The 24598-nt window shown below is 50.9% G+C and overlaps 1 protein-coding gene across 1 annotated transcript; it reads left to right on the top strand.

Moving 5' to 3' along the window:
* The first annotated feature begins 1446 nt into the window (after window positions 1-1446).
* Window positions 1447-23294, top strand: NPC1L1 (NPC1 like intracellular cholesterol transporter 1). Its single transcript, XM_006051304.3, has 19 exons — window positions 1447-1629; window positions 2603-4134; window positions 6653-6753; window positions 7162-7334; window positions 7576-7704; window positions 8116-8298; window positions 9402-9516; window positions 9647-9774; window positions 10236-10373; window positions 10654-10743; window positions 16789-16979; window positions 17146-17270; window positions 17863-17989; window positions 18157-18212; window positions 19150-19300; window positions 19474-19705; window positions 19849-19962; window positions 20039-20201; window positions 22381-23294. Exons 1-19 carry the CDS (start codon window positions 1576-1578, stop codon window positions 22578-22580), a joined length of 4002 nt encoding a protein of 1333 aa, XP_006051366.1. The 5' UTR covers window positions 1447-1575; the 3' UTR covers window positions 22581-23294.
* Window positions 23295-24598: the final 1304 nt, after the last annotated feature.

The raw sequence follows: 24598 nt of genomic DNA on the forward strand, positions 1-24598 counted from the left end.
TTTTTTTTTTACTGTAAAGCATAGCATGTGGGATCTTAGTTCCCTGACTTGGGATTGAACCTATGCCCCCTGCAATGGATGTGGAGAGTCTTAACCACTGGACCACCAGGGAAGTCTCAAGAGCCCACTCTTCAATGCACCCTGGTCAATTCTTTCCATGTCCTGGCTCATCCCTGCTATCTGGTACTGCCCTCTGGGATCATCTTCCAAATCAACTATTCACACTGGAATCCCTGTCTCAGCATCTGCTTCTCAGGGAAGACATCTGGGAAAGAGAACAGAGCCCATAGCTGTGAGCTGGAGTCCTCAGCATCTGCCGGTTAGGGTGTGTGGGGGCAGGGCCAGGGAGATGCTGGAGGGAAGTCACTGCACACAGGCAGTCCCTGGGCCATTGACTCTCCTCTCCACTGTGGCTGATTCCAGGTTTAGGGATCTGTCTGCTCCTGCCCCCGCATCCCCCCTTGGCGTCTGGTTCCCTTCCTCTTGGCTTCTGTCTTCCCCCGTATGTGTTGGGTAGCTCCCTCTGAGTCAGGCCAGTTTCCGTGAAACAAACACAAAACCAGGGAGTTAGCAGGTTCCTTCCTGCAACTGCCTCTGGCAGGTGGCCACAGGGGAGATAGTCTCTATAGGCTGCCCTTATCAGCTCAGCCTTGGCATGGGGGCCAAGGTCTGGCCCATTCTGGTGATAGTGAGCCCAAGGAAGCCTTCAGAGATCCCTATCTGGAGGGAGCAGGGGTGAGTGCCGAGTACCTGGGCCCATGGAGGGTGGGGCTGCTCGCCTGGGTCTCCCAGCAACATTCAGCCCCCTCCACGGTGGGTGGGGACAGACACAGGCAAGGGACATAAGGGAGGGGGCCAGGGCTGAAGAGCAAGGCTGTGGCTCTCAGCCCTGGGGTCTCTGTGCGCTGTCAGACGCCAGCGAGCTGGGCCGTCTCCTCTACCCGCGGGAGGAGACTATTGTCCCTGCGTCACTCCACTCCCCCCTGCCCCCTCTGTTATCGGATTGTTAATATTAATTAACAACAGTTGCTAAGGATGACAGTGCAAGGGTGTGCCCTAGCCAGAGCTGGCCTGGACCCAAGAGGGCACTGAGGAGAGTAGGGGTCTGAGGCTTGGGATCTGGGGTGGCTGGTAGGGGCGGTAGAGTTTCGGAGGGCCAGTGTCCAGACCCACCTGAGTCTCCCTCTTCTCCTGGGCCTGGTAGCTCCTGCAGCCGAGGCTGTGTGGGAAACTCTCGGCAGGTCGCTGGCTGGCCCAGCCCTCCAGCCTTGGCCACTTTGGGAAGTGGGTAAAGGGGAGACCCTGAGAGGCTCATCTGAGAGGGTGGGACCAAAGGTGGGAGGGACAAGTGATCAATCATTAACTAGCTGAGAGCCCTGGGAGGCACAGGGCTCAGCCCCATTGGTCCCCAACCCAGTCAGGTGATGCTGTCCCTGGTAGGGAAGCTGGCCTGTAGTCCGTCCCCAGTTTCAGTATATGTACGGCTGAAGTGGGCTCTGGCATTGTCAGGAGCCGGCCCTTGGCTGTCCCCAAGGCCTGGCCTCACTTACCCTCTGACCCCTGCCCAGTGCCGGGATGGTGGAGACTGGCCTGAAGGGCTGGTTGCTCTGGGCCCTGCTCCTGCACTCGGTGAGTCCCAGTCCCTGTGTCCACTCTGGGCAAGGGCTGCTTGGCAAATGTGAGAGAGGGTCAGGGGTCTGCAGACGGGGGCAATTTCTACATAGATGAGGGATGCCAGGCACCCTAGAGAAGGGGTGCAGGTCGGGGGTCTTGGGCTGCTCAAGTCTCCAGATCATGGGGTCAGATGGACACAAGCATGGGGAATGGGACAGGTGGCTTGGGTGTGACCAAGTTCTTCCCATTGCTGGTCTGCTGTGGGTGTCCTGGCCTAAGGTGACTGGTGGGAGATTAAAGGAAGATCCAGTCCTGGGGTGCTGATGAGGTGGATTCAAGGGGAGAATCACCCACAGAGGATTTGGCATCCAGGGAGGAGGTCCGAGGTTCTTACCTCTCAAGTTTGCTGCTCATTTCCACGTCTGAGGAGGTGGGTGAAGGTTTTCAGCTCCCAGCAGGTGAAGGCAGGGGAAGCTCTGCTCAGAATCTCCAAGAGGGGCCCCGGCCTCTGGGTGTGGTCCACAGTTTGGGCATGGTGGTGGCTGACTGCTATGGCAATGATGCCCGAGGCACACAGGGCCTGCATCCACATGGCCCCTGGGAGTCAGCCCCTCGACTTGTCCAGGGGCCACTTTTTCTCAGGAGGACCACACAGGGGTCCAGGGGTCTCCTGGCTGACCCTGTTCTCTCCCAGATATGTCAGGTCACCTCTTTCTTCAGGGACCCTGTCACTCAGGGTCAACCAGGCCTTCACCCATCCGCTCACAATCCTTAGACACCGCCGAGAGTCCCATGTGCTACTTGGGCATCCCATCTCCTCCAGTGCTCCCCTGGACCCCCTGGCATCGTGGAGCTGCCCGACGTCCACCCCTTACCTGCCCTGTTTGGCATCATTCCCCACGCCCTCCCTGGCTGCCCACTGCCCCATCAGCTACCCAGAGGTGCTGGCCAGCGCTGGGGCCCGTGGTGACACTGCCCTGTTCCACAGGCCCAGAGTGAGGTCTACACACCCATACACCAGCCTGGCTACTGTGCCTTCTACGATGAGTGCGGGAAGAACCCGGAGCTGTCCGGAAGCCTGGCTTCGCTGTCCAATGTGTCCTGCCTGGATAACTCGCCTGCTCGCCACATCACAGGTGACCACCTGGTCCTCCTACAAAGCATCTGTCCCCGTCTCTACACTGGCGCCAACACCACCTACGCCTGCTGCTCCTCCAAGCAGCTGGTGGCCCTGGACATGAGCCTGCGGATCACCAAGGCCCTCCTCACTCGCTGTCCCGCCTGCTCTGACAACTTCGTGAGCCTGCACTGCCACAACACCTGCAGCCCCAACCAAAGCCTCTTCATCAATGTGACCCGAGTGGTCACACAGGGGGACAGCCAGTCCCAGGCCGTGGTGGCCTACGAGGCCTTCTACCAGCGCAGCTTCGCCGAGCAGACCTACAACTCCTGCAGCCGTGTGCGCATCCCCGCAGCTGCCACACTGGCCGTGGGCTCCATGTGTGGCGTCTATGGCTCTGCCCTCTGCAACGCCCAGCGCTGGCTCAATTTCCAGGGGGACACGAGCAATGGCCTGGCACCCCTGGACATCACCTTCTACCTGTGGGAGCCTAGCCAGGCCGAGGGGAGCGTGATACAGCCTCTAAATGATGAGGTCGTGCCCTGCAATCAGTCCCAGGGCGACGGTGTGGCGGCCTGTTCCTGCCAGGACTGTGCTGCCTCCTGCCCCGTGATTGCCCAGCCCCGGGCCTTGGACCCCACCTTCCGCCTGGGCCGGATGGAAGGGAGCCTGGTCCTCATTATCATTCTCTGTTCTCTCTTTGTCTTGCTCACGGCCTTCCTCCTGTGGTCCCGCCTGGCCAAGTGGTGCAGGGGCAAGCACAAGACGCCCAAGCCCAAGGCAAGCATCAGCCTGGCCCACAGGCTTAGCCTCTCCACCCACACCCTCCTCAGCCGCTGCTTCCAGTGCTGGGGCACTTGGGTGGCCTCATGGCCACTGACCATCCTGGCAGTATCTGTGATTGTGGTGGTGGCCATGGCAGGGGGCCTGGCTTTTATAGAACTGACCACGGACCCCGTGGAGCTGTGGTCAGCCCCCAACAGCCTAGCCCGACGTGAGAAGGCGTTCCACGACAAGTATTTTGGCCCCTTCTTCCGAACCAGCCAGGTGTTCATGACGGCACCTCACCGGCCCAGCTATAGGTATGACTCCCTGCTGCTGGGGCCCAAGAACTTCAGCGGGATCCTGTCCTTGGATCTGCTGCTGGAGGTGCTGGAATTGCAGGAGAGGCTGCGGCATCTGCAGGTGTGGTCGCCAGAGGAGCAGCGGAACGTCTCCCTGCGGGACACCTGCTACGCCCCCCTCAACCCACATAACGCCAGTCTGTCTGACTGCTGCGTCAACAGCCTCCTGCAGTACTTCCAGAACAACCGCACTCAGCTGCTGCTCACAGCCAACCAGACGCTGTCAGGGCAGACCGCCCAGGTGGACTGGAGGGACCACTTCCTCTACTGCGCCAAGTGAGTCCTCCCGGGACCAGGTTCTGGGGTCAGCGTGGGCCTCGTGGGGCCCAGGCCGGGTACACATCTTGTATGGTCGAGGTGCTCTGCCTCTCGGGTCATGTGGGCTGTGATGTGCCGTGTCTCTCCGAGTTCCTTCTTGGGTTCCGCATCCTCAGTGGAGTGCACGCTCACCATAGCTGATTCACACTTGACTGTCCTGGCCTCCATGTGGTCTTTCTGTAGCGCTCCTGATGTAGCTGGACTCGTCCTTGCATGTTCTTGGTTTAAGGGTCACAGAGCAATCTGAAGGCCCTGCTCACTGGTGTGCTTTGTAGTTTCCCTTCTTTGCTTCTGTGCTGGGCCTGGGTGCAGGCCAGCAGGGCCGTGGGCAGCCCAGGAGGTGCCCCGGGCCTGGGCCTGGGCCTGGGCCAGGTGCCCTGTGCAGGTTGTTTGGGGCTTGGTCCCCAGCTGCGTCCACCTGGCTGTAGTGCAAGCAGGAAGCCAGTGAAGCTTATGGGTCTTAGGACCAAGAGTGGAGGTTTGAGAGCTACCAAGCCTTGAAGGGAGCAGGCTGGCTAGCAGCACTGAGGCCCCTGGGGTTGGAATGGACAGAGGTCTTCAAACGCTTGGTCTCAGGGTGCCTTCACTCTTGACAAAAGACCAAGCACCCCAGAGAGCTGGGGTGTGGGTAGAGGTTATATTCACTGACATTTACCACATGAGAAAGTAAAACTGAGAAATGACAAAATAGTTAATTAATTCTGTAACAATAGCTATAATAGGCCCATTATATGCTGACACAAATAACATTTTTTATTTATTTATATTTTTAAAGGAAATTATTAATTTTTTTTTTTTCTGTGCTGGGTCCTTGTTGCAGCACACAGGCTCTTTGTTGTGGTGCTCAAGCTTCTCATTACGGTGGTTTGTCTTGTTGTGGAGCACAGGCTCAAAGGCACGCAGGCTTCAGTAGTTGTGGTTCACAGGCTCATTAGTTGTGGTGCACACATGGGCCCAGCCGTTCTACAGCATGTTGGATCCTCATGGACCAGGGATGGAACCTGCGTCCCTCACACCAGTAGGCATACTCTCAACCACTGGACCACCAGGGAAGTCCCATAACATATTTTTATGAAAAAAATCGTGTTTTCTGTACTGAAAATATCAGGAGTGATCACAGTAACATTGTTTTACATCTTTGCAAATCTCTTTGGGGTCTGGCTTAGCAGAAGATGCTGGATTCTGGCATCTGGTTCTGCATTTGGCCTGTTGGTTGAAGTGCAGCGAGAATGCTTGGCCGCACACCCACCCATGTAGCCAGAGGAGGGAAGTGTGTTGTCAAAGCCTTTCCAGAGAATTGTGGGTTTTCTTTACTACTTCATCTAACTCAGCAAGTGATGCTTTCTTAAATGTTAGCTGCAATATGAAACTAAAGCCATGTCAGTGAACTGTCTGTAGGCCACAGACTTGAGATCAAAGAAGGCTGAAAACAGAATGGCATCTTAGTGTTATTATGGAAATAGTTTTGACTTTGTAGACCTTGAAAGGGTCTCTAGGACTCCTGAGACCCTGGGTCACCCTGAATACCTCTGGATTAGAGTCAGGGCTCCCACCCCTCAGGCAAACCAAGTGTGGGCTGCTTCCCGGAGTCTGTGCCTCAGCCCCAGGGCTGGCCCTTGGAACTGGCAGGTCAGGGGAAGAAGCTCTGACTCCGGGTTTCCAGTCCTTGTTGTTGTTGTTCAGTCGCTCAGTCGTGTCTGACTCTTTGAGACCTGATGGACTGCAGCACGCCGGGCTTTCCTGTCCTTCAGTATCTCCCGGAGTTGCTCAAACTCATGTCCATTGAATTGATGATGCCGCCCAACCATCTCATCCATTCCAGTCCTTGAATTGCCTTTATTTTGATTTTGGATGCTCACAACTCTTGGGTGGCCTGATTATCCCCATTTCAGAGACAGGGAAACTGAGGCTCAGAGGGGTGTGGTCAACTGCTCAAGGTCACACAGCAACCGGCACTCCCTGCCAGCTGGTGACTCACAGACGCACTCAAAATGAGAGCTTTGTCCAGGCGCCTATGACCCATTTACAGAAAGGCCTCAGTGAGGGGCATGGAGACCCGACCACAGTTACAGGGCTGGAACATTGAATGAGGAAAGAAGGAGTTCCCACCTCAGGGCCTGGAGGGTTCTGGGCTGGTGGGAAGAGACCCCTGAGGGCAGTGTGAGGCCTGTGTGTCTCTGTTGGTGCTTAGGACTCAGGGAGGGGCTTGTACCAGAATCCAGCCACCACTCCAGGGGAGTGTGTGTGATGCTCATCCCCCTGCCAATCTGGAAGGAGATGATGGTGGAGCCAGGACCATGAGGCTGGTGAAGGGAAAGTGAACTTGAGGTCCTGCTCAGGGAGCCCCAGTTCACTCTGGATTGGACCAAGAAATGTTCTGATTGGGGGTCAGGTGCTGGTGCTGGGGTCTGGGGTGAGGCACAGGGGCCATGGTGGTTGGAGTGGGGTCAGGAAAGGTCCTTTTCTCTCCCACCAGTGCCCCCCTCACCTACAAAGATGGCACGGCCCTGGCCCTGAGCTGCATGGCTGACTATGGGGCGCCCATCTTCCCCTTCCTCGCCGTGGGGGGCTACAAAGGTAAGCTCCGACCTCCCCAGGAGGCCAGTGAGTGGACATATGGGGGCAGGAGTCATAGACAGAAGGATGGGAGTGGCCATGGGGGCTTCACTGCCTGGGAGCGGCTGGGTCAGTGGGGGACTCATGGGGACGACAGAACTGCCCATCCTGCATCCTTTCTCTGTCACTTATTGCATCTTCCGCCAACCCTGCTCAGGTGGTCTGGTTCTGTGCCTGAAACCACAGGTTTTGCCTTTGACTGAGAGAGGGAAGTAGGATGTAGAATTACACAATGACTTGGATGAGGAGGGTGGGGGAGGAGAGGCAGGGGTGTGGCTGCAGTTGGGGGAGGGGAAGCAGGGGTGAGGCTGGAGTAGGGGGAAGAAAGCAGAGGTGTGGTTGGAGGTAGCCGAGCATTTTTCTTTCCAGGAAAGGACTATTCTGAGGCAGAGGCCCTGATCATGACCTTCTCCCTCAACAATTACCCTCCTGGGGACCCCAAGCTGGCCCAGGCTAAGCTCTGGGAGGGAGCCTTCTTGGAGGAGATGCGAGCCTTTCAGCGTCGGATGGCTGGTGTGTTCCAGGTCACATTCATGGCGGAGGTAGGGGCTGCAGGGTCTCTGGCTCTGGGGCAGACAGTTCAGGTGGTTTTGGTGGGGTCCTGTATCCCCATCCTGCCCTCACCCCTCCCGAGTGACCCTGAGCTAACGGGTGCCTGCCCAGGAGGATGGGGTGATGCTACAGCTGTTTGTGAGCCACGTCAGAGTTCACAGGGGCTCACATACACGGTGCCCTCTGGCTGAGCTCTTGGGTCAGGGGGTCTGGTCGGGTGTGTGTCCACAGCGTTCCCTGGAGGATGAGATCAACAGCACCACGGCCGAGGACCTGCCCATCTTTGCTGTTAGCTACCTTGTCATCTTCCTGTACATCTCCCTGGCCCTGGGCAGCTACTCCAGCTGGCGTCGGGTACCGGTGAGAAGTGAGAGGGGAGCTGTGAGGGTGAGCTGGCCCACCATCAGGGTGCCTAGAACTTTCCCAACCTACTTTCTAGAGCACTTCAAAACAGCAAAGTGGACATACCCAGGGTGGCTCTTCCAAGGGGTGATGCTTCTTGAAGTGTTCTGTTTCGAAAGGCCATGCGAGTTTTCACTCTGCTCATGACAACACTCCCTCGACTTGTGAAAATGCAAAGTTGGTATTTACATAGTCTTACAATGCATGCTCGAGGAAGAAGTGGTCAGGCTCACAGGGCCTGCTCTCGGGAGGACGGCGCTGCAGAGTGGCCAAAGTGCAGAAGCTCAGAGCATGCAGCTCTCCTCTAACGAGGGTTGGGGCACATCGGGCAGCCCTGCAGCCAGGAGGCTGAGCCTGGTCCCATTGCAGGTGGACTCCAAGGCCACGCTGGGCCTGGGCGGGGTGGCCGTGGTGCTGGGAGCAGTCGTGGCCTCTATGGGCTTCTTCTCCTACCTGGGTGTCCCTTCCTCACTGGTGATCCTTCAAGTGGTGCCCTTCCTGGTGCTTGCCGTGGGGGCCGACAACATCTTCATCTTCGTTCTTGAGTACCAGGTAAGAGGACAGGAGTTCTGCACACCTTCAGCTGCCCCTACACGCCCAGGCATGGCCCCATGGGTTTGCTGGGTTTATTTCAGCCTCTTCCTAAGCACTGATGTCCATGTGTACAATTCCTGTAGAAAACAGTGCTCTGTGTTTATCTTTCACATAAATGCATTTGTACATCACATGTCTCCTGAACTTGCTCTCAGTTAGCCCCACACTGTGTCTGGCAAGAGTGTCACACAGCACATTTGTTACTGAGCCCAAGCTCATACTGCTCACTGCATGACAGTCCAATAAATTGAGAGATGAGGTGCTGGGGAAAGGAATAGTGACTTTATTTGAAAGGTCAGCAGACTGAGAAGATGGTGGAGTAGTGTCCCAAAGAACCACCTTACCTGAGTTAGAATTTAGACTTCTTTTATACTAAAAGGGGAAGTGGTGTGGCTGGGTGTTGCAAACCTTTTGGTGCCAGAATCTTTTATTCTTGCAGCTGTCAAAGTAGGTCCTAAACCCCTCCAACAAGGCAAATGTTAGATTCTGTTCTGCACCCTTTTAATCTCTATATGAATGGATAAGTGTTATACCTTTAAAGGTCAGAGCCTTGGCAATGGGCTGTCATGTATATTCCAGGCTCTGGGCAACATCCTTTTACAAAAGATCCAGAGACAGCAAGACTAAGCACAGGCAACAGAGCCCAAAGTTAGAGGTTCAATATGGAGTCATGTTTGTTCGTCTCTGTTCTACATAGAGCCACCTCTGTCTTTGTAGTGCTAGATAGCATTCCACAGAAAGACAAGTAGAATCTTTAGCCTCTCTTGTTAATGAACATTTAGAGTTCTAGTGATGAGTCAGAGGAAGGATGCTATGGACATCCCAAAATACACTATGCATTTCTCTGGGCCAGACCCTGAGAAGTGGAAGATGTGGCACGGCAGAGTGTCACTGCCCCACTGTCCCCACTGGGGAATGTGGGGGTAGTTCCTCAGGCCTGGCTGCATCTCCAGGCAATGCCCATGCCTTGGGGAGTGAGGGCATGTGGCAGCTCCCAGCTGGCCTGTGAGGGACAGAGCCCTTGGTCAGATCTTGACCCTGTCTCTGCCATCCACATGCAGAGGCTGCCTCGGAGGCCTGGGGAAGAACGGGAGGCCCACATCGGCCGAGCCCTGGGCAGAGTGGCCCCCAGCATGCTTCTCTGCAGCCTCTCTGAGGCCATCTGCTTCTTCTTAGGTGAGCCCGAGCAACCCCTCCCCACCAGGCACTGGGAGTTCTTAGGCTGGCAGCCCCCTTTCCCTCTATTCCCATCTGAGCAGGTGCCAGGCCCTGAGATTCACTCTTGACCCCCCTCCCCATCCCCCAGGAGCCCTGACCCCCATGCCAGCTGTACGGACTTTTGCCCTGACCTCCGGCTTTGCAGTGCTTCTTGACTTCCTGCTACAGATGTCAGCCTTTGTGGCCCTGCTCTCCCTCGACAGCAGGAGGCAAGAGGTAGGGGTGGAGACAAGGCCCAGGGACTCACCCTTGGTCCCCATCTTGGCCGGGGATGGAGTGGCTCCACTTTGCACAGAAGGCTCAGAGCATGGGGACAGAGTGTGGGAACAGCGTGCTGGAATGTTTAGGCCACAAAGTCCCTGATGTCCCGTGGAAAATTAACTTTGTTTTGGTCATTTGGGGGAATATGATCAAACCTGCTAAAAGTACCTGAGGTCGTGAAATAAAGTATAAATGAGAGATTGACAGGGAGGGAGCTCTTGTTTCGGTGATGGTGCAAAGTTCAAAGGTATTTTATCAAGGCCGAAAATGAAGATAAAGAAAAGAGCACACTGACATGTCCCCTTCATGCGGTGCTGGCACAGTCCACATGTGGAAGGTGACTCTCCCACTCCACGGGAGGGAAGTGGTCCCCAGGGTCTGTTTTGGGGTCATCTTGAGTGCCTTCCTCCTTCTAGGCCTCCCGGATGGACATCTGCTGTTGCAAGACAGCCCGGAAGCTGCCCCCGCCGAGCCAGGATGAAGGGCTCCTGCTCCGATTCTTCCGCAAGTTCTACGTCCCATTCCTGTTGCATTGGCTCACCCGCGTGGTCGTGGTGAGTGGGCGAGAGGGGAAGCAGGGGGACCTTATGCCACCCAGGGCTGGGGGTGCCTGGCAGTGTCTGGGGCGGGAGGGTCTGCTTAGCCTTGATCCTTGCCCGTGGTCATCGGAGGGATCTGGAGCTTGCCCAGGTCCAGGGGCTGAAGCTGGGGCGGGGATGGGGGTGCTAAGATTCAAGTTGGCCCAACTCCAGAATGTTTCCTACAAGACCCCGTCCAGACCCAGACTGGGGAGTTGCTGGGTGGGAGGCTTTCAAGTGACGCTTCTCTTCCCAGGTGCTGCTCTTCCTGGCCCTGTTCGCAGCGAGCCTCTATTTCATGTGCTACATTAATGTGGGGCTGGACCAGCAGCTGGCTGTGCCCAAGGTGGGTGCCCTCCCTCCCCTCTCCTCAGTCCCCAAGGCTGTGAGGGCAGTCAGCAGCACAGAGTGGATGGGTTGGCCTGAACCAGGGGTGTGGTAGGGGTGGGGGACCATTCATCATGCGGAGTTAGGAAGAGAAGCCATATTCTGCATGGAAAGTGCCTGAGTTCGGTTCCAGCCCCAGGCCACCAGAGGGAGACGACCAGGCAGCCGAGTGACTGGCTGTGGGAGCCGATCGTCCAGGCAGAATGACCAACACCTCAGTGAATGCCTGCCTAGTGCCAGATGCACAGTGCCTAGTGCCTAGTGCCTGCCTCTCTGTCCTCAGGCCTGGGTTTTGCAGCAGCAAATATCCCTGGACTATCCTCGGAAAGACAGGGAGGGTTGGGGGCTCTGGGGAAGAAAAGACCTGGATGGTCTTGAGGGTTCTGGATGGAAGAGAGGCTTGAGGGGTGTCTGAGCATGAGTGGGATTTTCAGAGGAAGGAGGCAAGGGTCACAGCACTGACCCATGGGCGGTTGGGGCGCACCAAGGCTCATTTACTGTGTGCAGGGCTGACTGTAGGTGTGGGAAGGAGAGGCAGTAAGGCCGAGAGCTGGAGGCGCTGTAGGTGACGGGGTGGGGAAATGTGCTGACCAGGACCAGCAAGCATATGAGGTTGACAGGAATCATACATCAAAGAGGCCAGGGACCTGAGGTTTGTCTGGACATGCAACCAGAGCTGGGCTGGTGGCTGGGGGAAGCAAGTGTGCATACCTGTGCTCTAGGGGAGAGAGAGCATCATGAGGGCTTGGACATCCAGGGCCACTGTAGGGGTGGCAATGGGGGTCTGGGCGTGGGCAGGAATCTTGGATTCAGTGGCCTGGTAGCCATCTTCTGGTGGTGCTGGTCTTGGAAGCAAGATGAGGCGGGAGCAGAGCAGACAGGCAGGATGGCACCTTCGAGCCACCATAGGGAGCAAGAAGAGGCTGCAAAGCCAGCAAGGGTCCAGAATGACTTTGCCACTCACGGTGGCCCTGGGGACTGCTCACACGGCTGAAGAGAAGAGGGTCCCATATTAGTGGCCTGGTAGGCCAAACCAGTGAGAAGGAAGGTGGTACTGGGCTGTAAGACCAGCTGAGGGATTTTTTTTTTCTGGTTGCATTGGCTCTTAGTTGGCATGCTCGGAACCTTTAGTCCTGGCATGTGAAATCTTTAGTTGTGGCGTGTGGGATCTAGTTCCCTGACCAGAGATCAAACCAGGCCTCGTGCACTGGGAGCGGGGAGTCTTAGCCACTGGACCACCAGGGAAGTCCCCCAGCTGAGGTTTTGTCTATGCTCTTTGTTTATTTTCCTTTGGGGGAGATTTGTTTCTTATGACTATATAAAATGTATTTCTTTCAATTTTTTTTCTGGTAAAATATAACATAAAATTTGCCATTTTAACCATTTTTTAAGTGGCATTAAGGACGTTGTACAATCCTCACCATCATCCATCTCCATAGCTCTTTCATCCTGCAAAGCTGAGACTCTGTCGCTATTAAACGCTAACTCCCCATTCCTCCTCACCCAGTCCCTGGCACACCCCCTGCCCCATTCTCCTTTGTGTCTCTGCATTTGTCTATTCCAGGTCCCTTACATATGTGGAATCATCCATTTGTCCTTTTGTGATGGGCTTATTTCATTTAGCATGATGTCCTCAGGGTTTGATCATGTTGTAGCATGTATCAGAATTTCCTCCCTTTTTAAGGCTGAATGATATTCCTGTATGTATGAATGCATATATATCACATTTTGCTTAACCATTTTTCTGTTGATGGATATGGGTTGCTTCCATGTTTTGGCTATTGTGAAATAATGCTGCTATGCACATGGGTTTACAAATATCTCTTTGAAACCCTACTTTTAATTATTTTGGGTATATACCCAGAAGTGGAATTGTTAAATCATATGGCAATTCTATTTTTAATTTTTTGAGGAACCTTCATACTGATTTCTATATAGCTGTACCATTTTACATTCCTACCAACAGTGCACAGGGTTCCAATTTCTCCATGTCTTCACCAACACTTATTTTCTGAGTTTTGTTTGTTTGTTTTTTGACAACAGCCATCATAATAGATATGAAGTGGTATCTCATTGTGGCTTATTTGTGTTTCCCTAATGATTAGTGATGTTAAGCATTTACTTATTGGCCATTTGTATATTTCCTTTGGAGAAATGTCTATTTTTGAATTGGGCTGGATTTTGTTGTTGTTAAGTTTAAAGAGTTCTTTAGATATCTTGGATAATCAATCCCTTATCAGATATGTGGGATTAATATCTGATTAATTAATATTAGATATCAGATATGTGAATTGTGAATATTTTCTTCATTTCTGTTGGTTGCTTTTTTACTCTATTGGTAGTATCTTTTGATGTACTTAAGTTTTTAATCTTCATGAAGTCCAATTTGTCTATTTTTGTTGTTGTTGTTAACTGTGCCTTTGGTGTCATATTCAAGATAAATCATTGCTGGGATGTATAATTTCTATGACTTTGTGAATTTTTCAATTTTCCTTCTGTTGATGATTTCTAACCATGCAGTCATGGTCAGGGTGTATACATAATATGACATCTATCTTTTTAAATGTTGAGATTTAATATGTGGCCAAATACCTAGTTTATCTTGCAGAATGTCCCATGTGTATTTGAGAGGAATCTGCATTTTGTTGTTGTTGGGCAGAGTTTCTGTATAAGCTTGCTAGATTTAGTTGGTTTAGCGTTGTTCAAGTCCTCCATTTCCTGACTTGTGTTCTGTCTGGGTGTCCTACCCATTACTGATGTGGAGTACTGAACTCATTGTAGAACTTACTATTTCTCCCTTCAGTTCTGTCAAGTTTCGCTTCATAGATTTTGATGGTCACTCATTAGGTGTGGAACTGTTTGTATACACTTACCCTTGCTGTACTGAATCTTTTAATAATATATAATGTTCTTCTTTGTCTTTTGTAAACTTTCTTGATTTAAAGCCTATTTTACCTGGCAGTGGGATAGCCTACTATTGCATGGAATATCTTTGCAATCTTTGCAAACTGTCTACTATTTGCATGGCATATCTTTTTCTATACTTTCACTTTCAACCTGTGGATGTCTCTGTATCTCAACTGACTCTTATAGACATCATATTGTTGGATCCTATTTCTCTAACCCATTCTGTCCACTTCTGACTTCTTATCAGAGAGTAGTCTATTTACATGTAAAGCAATTACTGATGAGGAGAGACTTGCTATTGTGCTGTTTGTTTTCTATGCACTTTATAGCTTGTTTTTCATTTCCTGCATTTCCATCTTCTTTTGTGTTTAGTTGACAGTGAAACGTTTAAATTCTTTTTGCATTTCCTTTTGGGTATGTTATATGACTATTTCTTTTGTGGTTACCAGGGAAATTATGTTAAATATCCTACAGTGTGTTGAATTTATCCTAGGTTAACATGGATTGCTTACAAAAAATCCGTTCCTTTACTGCGCCTTTCCATTTCCTTTCAGTTATTGCTATCATAAAATCACATCTTTATACATTGCGTATTCAAAAACACAGAATAATACTTTTTTAATGTATCAATCTCTTAAGATATGTAGAAATAAAAAAATGGAACTGCAAACCAAAGTTATAATAAAACTAGCTTTTATAATTTCCCATGTATTTACTTTTACCAGTGATCTTTATTTAATTACATGACTTTGAGTTATGCTTTAGCATCATTTCACTTTAACTTGAAGGACTCATTTTATAGCTTCTTGCAGGACAGGTCTTCTGGCAACAGACTTCTGTAGTTATTTTAATTTTTAATGCTTTAATTTTTCCCCTCATTTTTGAAGGACAGTTTTGCCAAAAATAGGGCTCCTGGTTGAGAGTTTTTTCCCACTTAAGTACTTTAAATATACAAATCCACTGCCTTCTGGCCTCCAAGTTTTCTGATAGGAACTATGCTTATAATCTTTATATATAAAAGCCTCTTCTTTCTTGTTGCTTTCAGAATTCTCTTTTTGTCCTTATCGTTCAACACTTGAATTGTAATGTGCCTTGGTTCTGGGTCTCTTTGAGTTTTCCTACTAAGAGTTTGCTAAAGTTCTATGGATTTTTATACTCATATCTTTTATCAAATTTATGAAATCTTGGCCATTGTTTCTTCAAATAATCTCTTTTCCTCTTTCTCTCTCTTTTCTTTCTGGGATTCTTATGATGTGTGTGTTGTTCTGCTTGATGATGCTGCATGATCCCTTAGTCTCTGTTCACTTTCCTTATTCTTTTTTCTTTCTGTTCTTCATTTGATAATTTCAATTGTCCTGTCTTCATGTGTGGCCATTCTTCTTCTGACTGCTCAAATATGTTTTTGAATCCCTCTAGTTATTTCTTTATTTATTGTACATTTCAGCTCCAGAACTTCTTTTTGGTTCTGTTTTATATTTTCTCTTTATTGATCATTCCATTGTGTGTGTGTTGTGTGTGTTTTGGCTGTGCTGGGTCTTCATTGTGGTGCACAGGCTTAGTTTCCCTAAGGCATGTGGAATCTTAGTTCCCTGACCAGGGACTGAACCTGTGTCCCCTGCATTGGAAGGCAGATTCTTAACCACTAGATCACCAGGGAAGTCCCTCCATTTTGTTCGTACATTGTTTTCTTGACTGTGTCCAGAAAACAATGTTATTTTGGCTCTTTGAGTATCTCTAAGATAGTTGTTTTAAGGTCTCTATCTAATATATCCATTGTCTGGTCTTTCTCAAGGATAGTGTTGATTAATTTTTGTCCCCAGGTATCGGCCATATCTTTCTGAGTCATTGCATGCTTTATGATTTTGTTGTTATTTTTGAAAAATGGACATTTGAGTCCAAAATAACTCCAGAAATTAGATTCTCTCCCATCCCCAGAATTTGCTTATTTATTCATTTATTTTAAAAAGTTAATTGTTGCGGATGTCTCTGTCCTGGAGATCAGCTTGAGATGTAAAGTCTTTACAGATCTTTTCTGAGTCTCCGCTTTTCCCTGGGCATGTGCAGTGACTATCTACTTTTCCTTGTATTTGTGGTTGCTTTTGAGTGTCATGTTTCTTAAACGTCTGGCTCTCAAAAGGAGATAAAGGGAAATATGAAGGGGGAAGACAAATTTAGCACTTGCCCTTTAATATCTTGGGCAAGTAAAGATAATCTTTAAATATCTTGGCAGTCACTTCAGTTTGAGGTGAAGGTTCTAATGGCACCTGACTTTGTTTCTGCTCTACTGAGATTAGAAGCAGCAATGAGTGATGAGAACACAGATCCTTGATATTTAAGAGGTAGGTCTGCAAGCTGTGTGCAGACTGTTCCTGGAATGCATTCATGGCTGCCTGCCACAGGTCCGGGAGGATAAATGATGACTAGCTAGTACCATACTAAGAGCTGAAGTAGATCAAATTAACCACAATCTACCATCCAGAACTTTCTCTGGAAACTTGAAGCCCTCAATAGACCCCAGAGTGCCAAAATAGTTATATCAGGCAGATTCTGCCAGTGCAGTTATTATCTAGATGGGGAGGTGAATCCTGGTACTTCCTACTCCACCATCATTCCTGATGTCACTTTGAAGTTTTATGTTGCAGGAGAAGGGAATGAGCCATGAAGATGCCTGGCATACAGCCTTGAGGGTGTGCACGAGGGTGTTTATATATGTGCATCCATGTGGGCTGTGGTCATAGGCTAACTTGCTAGACTGTGGCTGTGCCAAACAGGGGATGATAGGAAGGGGTAAAACTATGTGTATGTGTTCGTATGTGTGTGTCAGAGAGCGTGTTCACGCAGGGGGGTATGTGATGCCCTGTGCTTGTACCTCCGTTGAGTGTGTTCTGTGTAGGTACTTGTGATTATACCTAGATAGGTGTATCTTGGAGTGTGTGTGTGCCTCTGTGGGTATACTTATGACCATGTACGTCTGTAGTGGAACTGTACACATGACTCTGTGAGCCTGTACCTCTGTGTGTATCACTGTGTGTGTATCTCTTGAGTGTATGCTGGAGGTGTGTCTGGCCATGGGCTCACTGACTGTCTTCCATTGCAGGACTCATACCTGATCGACTATTTCCTCTTTATGAACCGCTACTTTGAGGTGGGGGCCCCAGTCTATTTTGTTACCACTGGGGGCTACAACTTCTCCAGTGAGGAAGGAATGAATGCCATCTGCTCCAGTGCAGGCTGCAACAACTTCTCCTTAACCCAGAAGATCCAGTACGCCACCGACTTCCCTGATATGTGAGTGTCCCAGCCCACCTCTGTGTGTCTCTCTCCCTCCTGCCCTGCTGCCCACCTGCTGCTATGCGCCTGAGGGGAGCCAGCGTGGAGGTTGGACTGTAGGAAGGACCCACAACAGCTTGCCTATCTGGTCCTGTCCCCTGACTTCCTCTTCCCTGACATTCAGGTCTTACCTGGCCATCCCTGCCTCCTCCTGGGTGGACGACTTCATTGACTGGCTGACTTCATCTTCCTGCTGCCGCCTTTATATCTCTGGTCCCAATAAAGATGAGTTCTGCCCCTCGACTGTCAGTGAGTATGGGGCCTCTGGGAGTTCAGGGCCCACCATAGCCTGGGGAAATTGAGACTAGAGAAAGGACAGGACCAGTGGAGGATCTCTTACCCCTTCCTGCCCTCCTACCGGGTCAGTTTGGGGCAGGGGCCCTGTCTAGGAGCTAAGGTTGGGGTGCTACACCTATATATGTAGATGTCCAGCTGGATTACCAGGCAATCGCACCCTCCTGGCCCTGTTGAGTTGTGCCCATACCCACTGAGCAGACTGGTGCTCAAGTGCCATGTGAGTCGAGTGAGAGTTGAGGTTGGTGCATGATCCTGCCTCAGCAGCTGCGCTTGTAGGTGGAGTGGGGAGGCCCCGTGGAGGCTGTTTCTCTGCCCTGAACTTTGCTTCCTCCCCTGCTTGAAGGTACCAGCAGTTTCCATATATGAGAGGGGCACTCCTCCCATCTGTAGAGGCAAACACATATCTCTCCACAGTAACCATGCTTGTTACAGCAGTGGGAGTGCATGGGGATCCTGATGGGAAAGGAGCACAAGGTGGGGCAGGGCATCGTCTGCCTGGCCTTGGGGGGTTGCTGCTGCCTAGAGCCCCCTACTCTCTTTGTAGACTCCCTGGCTTGCTTGAAGACTTGTGTGAGCCCCACATCGGGCTCTGCCCGGCCATCCGTGGAGCAGTTCCACAGATATCTTCCATGGTTTCTGAGTGACGAGCCCAACATCAAATGTCCCAAAGGGTAGGCAGTGGGCGGTGGTGGGGGGCACTGAGGAGGACAGCTGTGTGGGTGCCCATGGCAGGGTCACAGGGGGCAGGAGGCAGTGCGGGGCCTCTCGGGGTAGCCATAGGCCAAGCTCACAGAGGGGACAGATCCTTGGCTAATCTGTTCTGGTCCTCCTCCTGCAGTGGCCTGGCAGCATACAGCACCTCAGTGAATATGAGCTCAGATGGCCAGATTTTAGGTAAGTCTGGCCTTGACTGGAGGGGAAGACCAGGGTCAGCTGCCCCGGGGGCCCCAAGAGTCCCAGGAGACAGATTCTCCATCTTGAACCTTCCCTCCTTCTTCCTTTCTGGGGGACTTCTAACTGTCCTGGTCCTGTCTTCAGAAGTCATGTCACCCAGTTTCACGTCCTCGGACTCCACCCCGTGTCTGCCTGCTTCCTTCTCCCCATCCCCTAAATTCATAGTCAGTGTGACATTCATGGAATTCTCAGTGGCTGATGCTGCACTTGGGGGCCACCTACTTCCCCTTCTCTCAGGTGCAAGTCACACCCAGATGTGGGCAGTGGGCAGCCGGTTCAATGAATGACTATTCTACTTACCCAGGGGGTCCCCCAACCCACAGCTCTGTTAAGTCAACTGTTGTATTTTTTGTCTCCCTTTCTGGTCCTTTCTTATAGGAAAATGTGCATTGGAAAAATAATGAAATTAATGTTAAGAATCCAGTGCATGTTTTGAAACCAGACAGAGCAGTGTTTGGGTTCATCCAGGAGATCTCTCTCTTTCTTTAAAAAATATATTTATTTATTTGGCTGCATTGGGTCTTAGTTATGGCATGCAAGCTCTTAGTTGTGGCATGTGGGATCTAGTTCCCCAGTTAGGAATCGAACCCAGGCCCCCTGCACTGGGAGCCTGGAGTCTTAGCCACTGGCCCACCAGTGAAGTCCCTCAGGAGAACTCTTTAAGTTTCATCCATCAGAGGCAGGGCCAGGACTTGAGTCTGGCACAGCAGTAGGACCAGCTACAGAGCTTGCAGGGCTGGGGGAAAACCGAAATGCAGGGCCCTTTGCTCAACATGTATTAAGAGTTCCCAAATGGTGGCAGCGGAGCCCTGAACTCAGCTGAGCACTGCCTCTTGGGGGTTCTGAGGGTATCTGATGCAGGCTCTGGCTTTCACAGCCTCGCGGTTCATGGCCTACAACAAGCCGCTGAAGAACTCGCAGGATTTCACGGAGGCTCTGCGGGCAACTCGGGCACTGGCAGCCAACATCACTGCTGACCTGCGGAAGGTGCCAGGCACCGACCCAGATTTTGAGGTCTTCCCTTACTCGTGAGTGCATGTGCTCCAGAGGGGGGTGCGGGTGAGGGTGCTGGGTTGGCAAGGGTGGCCGCGAGGTGGGGGTGGGCTCCAGCAGAGGGGCTTCAACTGCACCTGGGCCCAGTGTTCATCCCGAAGTGGGCACAGGAAGCTGCGGAGCAGTGACTGTGCTCTGTGCCCCACAGGGTCACCAACGTGTTCTATGAGCAGTACCTGACCATAGTCCCCGAGGGGCTCTTTATGCTCACCATCTGCCTGGTGCCCACCTTTGTCGTCTGCTGCTTCCTGCTGGGCATGGACGTCCGCTCTGGCCTCCTCAACCTCTTCTCTATCATCATGATCCTGGTGGACACTGTGGGCTTCATGATGCTCTGGGACATCAGCTACAATGCTGTGTCCCTCATCAACCTGGTCACGGTAACCCGCCAGCTGGAGTGTCAGGGCTCTAGTGTGGGAAACGAGGCTCCCAATTCTTTCTAGAGTCTAGGTGCTGCCTGCTGGCCTGGGTGAAGGCCCCTGCCCCTGCCCTTGGGTGGCTGAAGCCCCCTTTCTTCCCTCAGGCGGTGGGCATCTCTGTGGAGTTTGTGTCCCATATCACCCGCTCCTTTGCCATCAGCACCAAGCCCACCCGGCTGGAGAGGGCTAAGGAGGCCACCATCTCCATGGGCAGTGCGGTGAGTGATAGGCTGCCTTGTATGGTCCTTGGCCAGCCACCCTGTGCCCAGTCTGACACCTGCTTGTGACCCCCAGGTGTTTGCAGGAGTAGCCATGACCAACCTGCCTGGCATCCTTATCCTGGGCCTGGCCAAGGCGCAGCTCATCCAGATCTTTTTCTTCCGTCTCAACCTCCTCATCACTGTGCTGGGCCTGCTGCATGGCCTGGTCTTCCTGCCCGTCATCCTCAGCTACCTGGGTGAGTGCCAGGCCCCTCCCACAAGATTCCAAGCCACAGGCAAAATGCCAGGAACACTCACAGCACCCCCTCACCTGGAACAGGTACTGCCCCAAATTGTGGGCACACCGTTCCTCCTGGTTTGGAAGCTACAGTTTTTCGTTTAGCATATGAAAGCATCTTTTTTGGGTCAGATGTGCGTTTCAAACACATTCAGTGGCCATATGGTTCTCTGCTGCATGCCATTGAACTTTTGATCAAGACTTGAGCAAAAAATAGATTTTCACATTGAGAGGTGATATGTACAGGTATGGACATGGACATGCAGAGTAGAACAGGCCTTTCACAAAATAACACTGCCTAAGAAGCTTCAGGTATTTTCTGTTCTATTCTATCATTGATTTTTTTAAAAATTCCAGTGTTATCTGAGAAATTGATTTCATGAGTCATTCATGGGTGACAACTTGCAGTTGAAAAACATATCCTTTTGTATGGATTGGCCACAGTCCATTTAGCCAGCCCCCAGTTGCTGGACAGTAGACTGTTTCTGGCATCACCGACGTGATGGACATGACTTTGAGCAAACTCCGGGAGTTGGTGATGGACAGGGAAGCCTGGCGTGTTGCAGTCCATGGGGTCACAAAGAGTCGGACACTACTGAGTAACTGAAATAGAGCTAGAACTAGACTATTTCTGACTTTGCATGTTATTGTCAGTGCTGCAATGATTATCCTTTGTGGCTGAATCCTTGACCTCATTCTCCAATATATCCTAGAGAAAGTTCAGTCCATGAATACTGATTGTTCATTCCAACTGTTAACACCCTCCAAGAAGTTTTACCATTTAAACTCCTACTAGCAACATGTACATTTTTGTTTCCTCACTGTGGAGCATTCAGTTCAGTTCAGCTCAATCAAGTCTGATTCTTTGCAACCCCATGGACTGCAGCATGCCGGGCTTCCCTGTCCATCACCAACTCCTGGAGCTTACTGTAGAACACAATTATTCTTTTTTAAAGAATTATTTATTGGCTGCTCTGGGCTTTCTCTAGGTGCAGCGAGCAGGGGTTACTCTCTAGTTGTGGTGCGTGGTCTTCTCTTGTTGTGGAGCACAGGCTCTAGAGTACATGGGCTTCAGTGGTTGTGGTGCATGAGCTTAGTTACCCCGAGACATGTGGGATCTTAGTTCCTGGACCAGGGGTCAAACCTGTGTCCCCAGCATTAGCAGGCTGACTCCCAACCAGTGGACCAGTATAAAAGTCCCTACTGAGCACAGTTATTTACACACCCCATCCCTCCACAGAGATTTAAACAGGACCCCTGGATGGAGCATTCCCCCATAGGGTGGGCAAGCTGAGAGTTCAATTTTGCACTGTTCCCTGACACCAGGACTAATAATAATGGTAATTTTAGATGAAACATTTATATTAATAGAAGAGTGTGTTTGTGTGCTAATAAATATATATTAATTCTCTTATCATCCCTGGAGGTAGGTGATGTTTTCATCCCCATTTCACAGATGAGGAACCTGAGACCCCTCCATCCCAGTAATAGAGCTGGTCACATGCAGTGTATTTGGAGGCCACACAGCACCGGCACCCCTATGCAAGGCACCCCAGTCTTGTAGAAACTTCCTGACCCCCTTTGGAAGAGGAGAATGTGGTTGTTGGGGACCTCCCCAGAGGCTACCTGGCTGAGGAGCCACAGGTCCCATAGGTCATGGCCACCCCTTGGAGATTCTGAGTGGCCCACCCCCTGGAGAGTGGCTGGGATCCTGACAGAGAGGCGAGTGGCAGGCGCAGGGATCCGGGTCCCCTCTCTGACCTGAATCTGATGACAGTGAGGAATGGCTTCTCTCAGCAAGGAATGCTTGCACAGCGTGTCCAAGGAAGAGAGGAGGGGGAGGGAGTCACTGGCTATGGGTGGCTTGGGGCTTCCCCTGCCAGACCCCCAGACAGCAGGGACCTGCACTGGAAGGCAGGGGGGACCAGGGGCTGGGCGTGGGTGGCAACTGACAGTTACCAGCTTTTGGAGGGTATGGTGAAGTGAGGGCTGGGGTGAAGGGCAGTGATGGGAGGTGGGGGGCTTAGGACTTAGCTCTCCCTCTCTAGAATTTCCATTTGAGGCTCCAACACATGCCTGCATCCCGCACCCAGCATGCCGCCTCCCTGACCGTGTTGCTCGTGTCTGTCCCTCTGCAGGGCCTGATGTCAACCCAGCTCTGGTGCAGCAGCAGAAGCAGGAGGAGGAGGCAGCTGCGGCCAAGGAGACCTCTTGCTCAAAGCACCCCACCCCGATGAGCACTGATTATGGTGTCTACGTCAACTACAGCTTTGAACATCCTGCCAAGAGTGTAGGAGGCCTCGAGAGCTCTCCATCAGAGAACAGGCAGAAGTTCTGATGGGGCCAGAGACCCTGTCCAAGCTCATCAGCCATGACCTGAGGGGCCACGAAGGCTCCTCCTGGGGGTCCTTTGACCTATCCTTCCCCCAGGCCCTGAGAGAGGCTGTCTCCACAGGACCGTCCACCATCGGTCATCCTCTAGCCACCAGATCTCACCCATAAGGACACTGATTGTGATAGAGGTGCCACGTGATGGCTTGGGTGTGACCTGGTCCAAGTCCATCTCTTGAATTTGACATGTGTCCTCCTCATGCAAGTTTTAAAACTTTAGTTCCATATATGTGAACAACATATTTGTTCACATTTAAAATTTTCCTTAATTGATACCATACGTGACCTATCCTCTTACAATAAGGTTTTTTTTTTTATGCAGCATACATTTTTTCGATTTATTCATGACGATACATGGAGATCTAGTCCAATCATTTTAACTGCAACACAGCTTTCCATTGTGTGAATGAACAGGATGTTTTTTTATCCATTCCCCTGCTAGTGGGCAATCACATTGTCCTCAATTATTTTTTCTGCTATAAGTCCACAGTCACTTATGTGGAATTTCAGAACCCCCAGAACTCTGAAAACCTAGTGTGTTTGTTTTTTTCTTTTGTAAGTTTGGGACAAACTCATTTCATAGCAAAGACTGATCAGACATGATGTATCTATTTATACTCTTTATAAATAGGCTTCCCTGGTGGCTCAGATGGTAAAGAATTTGCCTGCAATGCAGGAGATTCAGGTTCTATCCTTGGGATGGGAAGATCCCCTGGAGAGGGAAATGGCAACCCACTCCAGTATTCCTGCCTGGAGAATTCCATGGACAGAGGAGGCTGGCGGGCTATAGTCCATGGGGTTGCAGAGTCAGACACAACTGAGCGACTAACACTTCTCTCTTTTTTTTTTTTCCCCATAAATAGGATACTTACACTCTTCAACCAACTTGATGTGAATAGTCATATATTTCAGCACATTAACAAGTTTGATTTCATGTTGCTACCCCAGATCCTGATGAGGTCTAATATCTAATGTACTGTAAGCATCAAATTACCTTTCTAAAAAAATGTTATAAATTCTGAAATTCAGCTCGCGTATGGGATTTCAGGTATTGAACCATGGACCTGTGTGATGAGCACGTGTTTACACGTCTCCTGTCTATGTGTGGGGAGCTACCATCGCTGTAGCACTGAATGGATACAGACTAGCGTCTTCCAGGGCGTCTGCCCTATTCACAGCTCCACCAGCAGGGGATAAGGGTGCCTCTTTCCCTGCACCAATACCAACACAACGCTCCACTTGTTTCTGGGAGGGAGGGGAGTGGGGTTATGGATTGTTATCCTTTTCTAAAAAATACTTTTTTAAAAGAAAACTTTTTTTATTTTAGAATAGTTTTACAGAAAAATTACAAAGATAATACAGAGAGTTCCTGTATGCCCCCCGCCCCCCAAAATTTACTTGAGTAACACATTAGTGTGATACACTTGTCAGTGTACCATGAATGAACCAGTACTGATAATTACTACTAACCCAAATCCATATTTTGTTTAGATTTCCACAATTTTACCCAGGGTCCTTTTCCTGAGCCAGGATCCTGTCCAGGACACTCCACAACACTGTTGTTATGTCTACTTAGGCTCCTTTTGTTTGTGACAGTGTTTCAGGCTCTCCTTTTCTTTGGTTTTGGTGACCTGGACAGTTGAAGAGTGGTCAGGTATTTTAAAGAATGTCCTTCAAATGGGGTCTGTCTAGTGTTTCTCCCAATTAGACAAAGGTGATGGGTTTTTCGGAGGGAGATCACGAGGCAGAGAGCCGGTCTCAGCCTATTGTGTCAAGGGTGCCTGCAGTCACCGTAACTTGTCACTGTCACACTGGCCCTGACCACCTGGCTGAGGTTGTGTTGGCCAGGCGTCTCCTCTGTACACTTATCTTGCACCTGTTTGCGTGGTGCACTCTTTGCAGCGAAATTGCTATGCACAGCCCACACTTAAGGGTGAGTGGTTATGCTCTACTTCCTGGAGGGTG

The sequence above is a fragment of the Bubalus bubalis genome, chromosome 8 (assembly GCF_019923935.1).
Source record: "Bubalus bubalis isolate 160015118507 breed Murrah chromosome 8, NDDB_SH_1, whole genome shotgun sequence".
In the NCBI taxonomy this organism is placed as follows: domain Eukaryota; kingdom Metazoa; phylum Chordata; class Mammalia; order Artiodactyla; family Bovidae; genus Bubalus; species Bubalus bubalis.